The sequence below is a fragment of the Populus nigra genome, chromosome 1 (genome assembly GCF_951802175.1).
Source record: "Populus nigra chromosome 1, ddPopNigr1.1, whole genome shotgun sequence".
In the NCBI taxonomy this organism is placed as follows: Eukaryota; Viridiplantae; Streptophyta; class Magnoliopsida; order Malpighiales; family Salicaceae; genus Populus; species Populus nigra.
In genome coordinates this window covers 5261713-5268105 of record NC_084852.1, presented here as the reverse complement: position 1 = coordinate 5268105, position 6393 = coordinate 5261713, and the positions used below count along the sequence as shown (strand labels likewise).

General features: G+C 34.9%; 1 protein-coding gene across 1 annotated transcript; it reads left to right on the top strand.

Annotated features, from left to right (window-relative positions):
- The first annotated feature begins 2291 nt into the window (after positions 1 to 2291).
- Positions 2292 to 6122, top strand: LOC133677739 (homeobox-leucine zipper protein MERISTEM L1-like). The gene is made up of 9 exons (XM_062099869.1): positions 2292 to 2485; positions 2578 to 2653; positions 3092 to 3631; positions 3751 to 3852; positions 4327 to 4527; positions 4628 to 4790; positions 4873 to 5141; positions 5568 to 5663; positions 5772 to 6122. The coding sequence occupies exons 1-9, from the start codon at positions 2292 to 2294 to the stop codon at positions 6120 to 6122; spliced, it is 1992 nt and encodes a 663-aa protein (XP_061955853.1).
- Positions 6123 to 6393: the final 271 nt, after the last annotated feature.

Genomic DNA, 6393 nt, shown 5'->3' with positions numbered 1-6393 from the left:
TGAGCGAGTGTAGATTATAGGTGAGCGAGATGAATCTACACGACAGAATAAAACCTGAGATTGAGAAAGTTAGGTTCAAACTTTTTCGTGTAAGTTAAATTGCCACAGAGAAAAACATAAATCCGAAATTAATTACCTGATTTGTTGAAGAAAAGAGTGCAAAACCCAACCCATTTACAAAGAGAAGGGGTAAATCAGGATGTTCGATGGTGATAATGATGGGTTTGGTGCAAAGTTGCCATGGGTTTGTGTTTTTGGTGGTTTACAGAGAAAGGTTGAAACTGTTAAGATGAAGGAGAAGAAGATGAAGAAAAAAAATTAGCGATGTTGAAGACGAATGAGACGAAGATGAAAAGTTTGGGACAAACAAAAATCAAATCGATGAAGAGAGGGTGATTTTTCTACATTTATGAATGTTATTAGGGGCGAAGAAGACTGGAAGTTAATTAATTTTTAGCTATTGGTTTCGTTGTTCTTGTTTACGTTTCTAAGGGTGTGGGGAGAGAGTACTGCAGGTGTAGGATTAACAACGACAACGAAATTAAACGGTTGAGATTTTATCATATCAAAAGTAATCAACGGTCTATATCTTAATTTTGGTTTTATATTAAGATTTAAATAATTATTTTTACAATTAGCAACGGATAATCCGTTGCAAACTTTACGTTGCTAAATCCGGTTGCTATTATTAAAAAAATAATATATGTGTAATCCGTTGCAAATCCGTTACTGAATTTAGCAATGGAATTATCCGTTGCTAAATTAAGATGCTAATACCCCTTGTTTTTAGTAGTGACGGTCAAGACATTACGGCTTGCCCGTATATCCTCGACTATAGTGTTGGAGATATAGTAAATTTGATTTCTATTGGGTCCACTGGTAGATCCAGTCTCCAAACATAAATCAAGATTGAGTTCCAGATGGGTCAAAAGATCATCCTCGTATATCTAAAGCAATTGAGTGCTATATGTTTCGGTTGGTAGTGGAAAAAATAGTTATTTTTTGTCTGTAAATGTAACCCTAATATACCAGCATAATTTTTTATCGGTATTTTTGTTTGTATTTTACAGTTTTCTGGTAGTGCTTTTACTTTCTTATTTTCAGATTTCCTAGTATTTTTTAGGATTTTTTTTTCTTTTTCATTATCTTTTAAATTTGTTAATTTCTTTAGGTTGGTTTTGGGGTTTACTTAAGGAGTTGTAAACCTTTTAAAGAGATAAATTACTTAAAAAGAAAATATTAGTGATAAAATTTTAAATTAAGATTTATGTGTGATGATCATATTTGACATGATTTTATGTAATTTGTTTTTATTATTTTTCTTGTATTGTTTTCGTCGATGTCATGTACTTATGTTTGGATTTGTAGTTTATTACAACTGTTTAACACTACATTTATTGAGTGAATTTTTCTAGATTAACAGGCCAATAACAACAATGATGTGTTTTCAATATTATAAAAAAAGCATGGATTTCATTTCCGAAGTCATTTGTTTTTTTTTTAAAAAATATTACATGAGGAAAATTAATTTCCTAAACCCAAAGAAATTAATTTTCCTGTTTATTTGTACCCGAAATTGATGGCAGTAATTGGATTTAACAAAATATAAACAGGGGCTTGATTCTAAAATGTTGGTAGGAAACACAAAAAATCATGAAATTAACACAACAGAAAAATCCTACTTGAATCTTTCCTGATCCTGCCAGGTTAGGAAAATCTAACCTGAAGAGAACCTGACAGGGACCCATTTTCTTGCTCCTAAACCCTAGCATTCCACCAAACACAATGTATTAACTTGCCACGTCAGGCTGTCATCCTGTCCAGTAGCCAATGAGACAGTGAACATTTACCTGGCAGTATCCCATCAAATGCCACAGATTCAGTGTGCCAAACAAAACCCCATGTCATACATGTATAGATTCAGAGATCTGCTCTTCTGATCATAATCTATCATCTATTTCGTTATATATCAATACAGATTTGATATATAACATCCAATTGTGGGTTCTCTTTATTTCTTTGTATATATATTTTTAAAATTTTAGTTTGTATGCGTTAGGTACAAATTCAAATGGTTTTTTCCCAAAAAAAAAATTGAGCTTAAATATATTTTGATTGGTGTTGATTTTCCAGATAATGATGATCGTAGTTTCATTTCTAGTTTTTGTGTTCTATAGCTTTCATTTTTTTATACAATTTGAAGATTACTAAGGTAGAAGACTTGTGAAAACTAATTAATATAGGGAGATATGTTTGTACCAAAAATTTAACCTATTCAAACTAACATGAAAATGAATATATTCCAGATGGACATGTCCGAGTCGGAGGAGATCAGTCAAGATCAGGAGATAAGCAGTGATGAAGAAATGATGCGTCCTGATATCACTGATGCGAGCTCAGTCAATGGTGATGGTTATAGTACTGATAGTGGTTATAGTACTGATAGTGATTATAGTGAAATTGATGATACTGAAAATACGGAGAGGTGAGTTGTTAATGGAGATGTTGCTACCTGCAATTTGATCATTTTATTTTGATGGTGAAGAGTTTTTTCTTCTTCTTCTTCTTTTTGATCAGTTCGGTTGAAGGGATAGAGGAGATGAAGGGTACGACTGAAGAGGAATTAGGGTTTGATCATGAAAAAAATCCACAGGTAACTAGTCTTGCAAGATATATATATGTGATTAATAACCTATCTGGAGATATTCATTATGACTAATTAAGATTTGCATGACATTTTCTAAAGTAACAGAAGAAAGGGTATGGCATTTTTAATGAAAAGCCCTAAAAAATCAAGCAAGTGCAATACCATTCTAAGATGAAAAACATATATATAAAGGCATCTTGTGCTGGCACTGTCATTGATTTTTCTTGTGGGGATTAATTTCTATAACATTCAATGATAGTAAATCTTGATCTCTAGCATATTTTGATGTTTTCCCCCCTTTCCTTCAAGCCCTTTCTTGGGTTGGGAGGGTTCATAAAAAGAGATGTTTTTAGGATTTCTTTAGGGTTTATATATGATGTCAAAGCTTAATTTTGTACTTTATTGATGATTTTTTTGGAGATTGATTTTAGCTTTGACTTACAGGATGATAACATGATCCAAAATAATGGATATGTTCCATTCAATTCAGATAATTGTCAGCCCCCTCAGCTTTCTCCTCGAAGTGAGGTTGAGTCCGTGTCATCCACAAACATGCCTTTGGAAATAAATGATCGAGCTAGTGACCTTTTAATGGCAGTCTCAGTTGGTTCTGATGCAAACAAGAAAAAAATCAATGAGATGGCTGTTTCAGCCATGGACGAGCTAGTAAGAAAGTGCCTTGCAGGAGAACCTCTATGGCAGCACCGACAAGATTGTGACCTTGAGATTCTAAATGAAGGAGAATATATAAGAGAATTCCGTCCATTTGATGCAAGTCTAGGAGAGCTAATGAGAATAATTGAGATGGAAGATCCTCAAAATCTTGCAAACTTATATGAGAGCAATGCAAGCACTAATGGAACTCAACACAAACCTATGTTTCAGCGAGATGCTGAAAAAGATTTCCTTCAAACTGAAGCTTCAAGACATATAGGGTTTCTTCGTATGGATGCTACCAGCCTTGTCGAGTGCCTCATGGATGTGGTAGGGTTTCTTTCCTCTCTCTCTGTTTAAGTATTTAAGCATTAACTCATTTAATCTAATGATATTGTTAACAACTTTGGAACACAAAGGATAATTGTTTTTCTTATTTTGATAAACAGAAGCAGTGGTCATCAGTTTTTTCTAGTATCGTCTCAAGAACAACTGTACTTGGAGTCTTGTCAAGAGGGGTAGCTGGGAACTACAATGAAACGTTACAAGTGGTAATTTAGTTAATCAAGCTGTTTGAGTATCATCATCATCTCCTTCGTTTTATGAAGATATTAGTGAAATGGATTCTAAATGCCAATGGAATGCAATATTGTTGATTTCATTAGTTAGAATTGAGTTCATACTTGCAATGGGAGCTTCTATACATCACCATGAAACGTAAATAATCGCAAGGAGTCTTCAAGTATCATGTCATTGGATGTTCGATGAAACTAGTAAACTATCTGGAAATTATCCTGATAGATTCAACCAAAAAAAAAAAATGTTTACAGGTACCCTTGGATGCTTTAATGTTTTTTTTAGGAATCTCAAGTAACTCAAGCATTGATTGCGAATAATACCTATATGATCTGTTTCATTGCAATTATATGTATTGGTATGTGGGGGACAGTGTAATTCTTCCAACCAACAAAATGTGCATATGAATAATCGATTTCATAAGATGTTCTCAATGCAATGCTTTACAGATGAAGGCAGAGTTTCATATGCCTACACCACTTGTTAATATTCGAGAGAGTCAGTTTGCAAGGTATTGTAAGCAGATAGGGCCTGGAACTTGGGGAGTTGTTGATGTATCCTTGGACAGTCTATTCCCTTATCCACTAGTAATTTTTCGGAGAAGACCATCAGGGTGTTTAATCGTAGAAATGCCGGATGGATACTCTAAGGTGATTACATGTGCCAATTGGAAAAGCATCCCTTCTGTAGTTTACTTGAATTAAGCCTCATATTATATTTCCATGTTCTTGTCTTCATCAAATTCTGCAGGTTATTTGGGTTGAGCATGTGGAAGTGGACAATAAATTTGTCCATAGAATGTTTTGGCCAATTGTTCTCCCTGGTTTTGCATTTAGCGCTATGCGTTGGGTTGCCAGCATAGTCCGACATTGTGAGCCAGTTGGGAATATAATCTCTACTTCCCTTGACAGTGGTAAAAACATTTCATTTTCTTCTGACTTTAAGCAACATATATATTGGTTAACCTGTTAGAGTTTTGGTTTGATATTGCACAGCAACAATACCCCAAAATGGGAAAACAAGTGTGCTGAGGCTGGCTCGTAGAATGATGAGAAGCTTTTATCATGACAACAGTGCTTCTACTGACAATTTTTGGGTCCGAATACATCTATGTCATGGTGAAGATTTTAGGTTAATGACTAAGACTATTTATGCCCTCAATGGAAGCCCTAGTTCGACTTTAGTTTTCACAACATCTCTTTGGGTTCCAGCTCCACCAAAGAGAGTCTTTGATTTTCTTCGCCATGGGGATTCTAGAAACAAGGTATCCATGATGCTTAAAATTTGAAGCATCGTTTCCCTTTGATGATGATTGTTCAATTTCTGCTTCTTTCCTTGTAAAATAAACGTATCCAAGTTAAACAAGCAGGGACTGCTATGAAATAATTAATTAGAGGAAGTTTCGAACGAGGATTCATTTATGGATACCTCTTTAGCGTGTCCGTCGATTCGTTTCTGTATTTGTTCTTTCTGAATTAGGACACTAAACAAGCACAACCTCAAAGAACATTTGAACATCACCTATGTATCTTACATAAATATTATAGTTCATGCTGAATAGCAGGAATGGTTTTTTGACATTGAATGTCTTACAGCAATGCATTCATGCTATGGCATTAGTATCTTGTTTCCTCCTCAAGTATGCTATATTTGCAAGTAGAATTGTTATCTTCGCTGGCTTTTCATGCAGTGGGATTTGCTTGCCCGTGGATACGCAGTTCAAGAGATTATGCATATCATCAAGGGAGAAAGTCCGGAAAACCGTGTGTCTATCATGCAAGTGAATGTAAGTAGCCACTTTTTTTCTTTCTTATTCAAATATGCTATAAACATATCCAAAAGTTCAACTATATGAACCACACATTAACAAAGAAAAGATTTCTTGATTATGCAGTCTGCTCCGAACCAGATAGAAATCTTGTACTTGCAAGAAAGTTACAGCCATCCAACTGGATCCTATGTTGTTTATGCTCCAATAGACATTCTTACTATGGGCACCATGCTGGGTGGTGGAAATTCAGATCTTGTTAATATTTTGCCATCAGGTTTTGTGATACATCCTGATGGGCCACTAAGGAATGGAGAGGAAACTAGAGGAAGTCTTCTCACCCTTGCTTTTCACATTATGGATGGTTCATCCACTGAGGACTATCTTCCTGCAGCTGATTCTGTTAATACCATTCAGAAAATCCTCACAGAAACTGCAACTTTGATCACGACAGCTCTTTTATCTGACCATCTATAAAACAGTTCACCATCCGGCCGGCATACATAAATCGAAATGCGTAACTATCCACACTGTTGGTAAGGCTTAATATCGCTGAGTTTTGGATAATTAACTGATCATCCAAATTTTTAATGTTTCAAGTTCTTTAAACCCCTCTTAGTGCCTAGGATGTTATGAAACTATCTATATATGGCTAGCTAGGGTTCGTCGTAATTGCAATTCTGATTCCCTAAGGATTTGCACTAATGATTAAACTGTCTAAAGAAATACATGAGGTTAAACGGCTACT

What these genes read in the sequence shown, in the direction of transcription:
- LOC133677739 (XM_062099869.1), top strand. Translation starts at nt 2,292, where the DNA reads ATGAATATATTCCAGATGGACATGTCCGAGTCGGAGGAGATCAGTCAA. An exon ending in GATACTGAAAATACGGAGAG is followed by an intron (nt 2,486 to 2,577) that starts GTGAGTTGTTAA and finishes CTTTTTGATCAG; the next exon opens with TTCGGTTGAAGGGATAGAGG. An exon ending in CTCTACTTCCCTTGACAGTG is followed by an intron (nt 4,791 to 4,872) that starts GTAAAAACATTT and finishes GATATTGCACAG; the next exon opens with CAACAATACCCCAAAATGGG.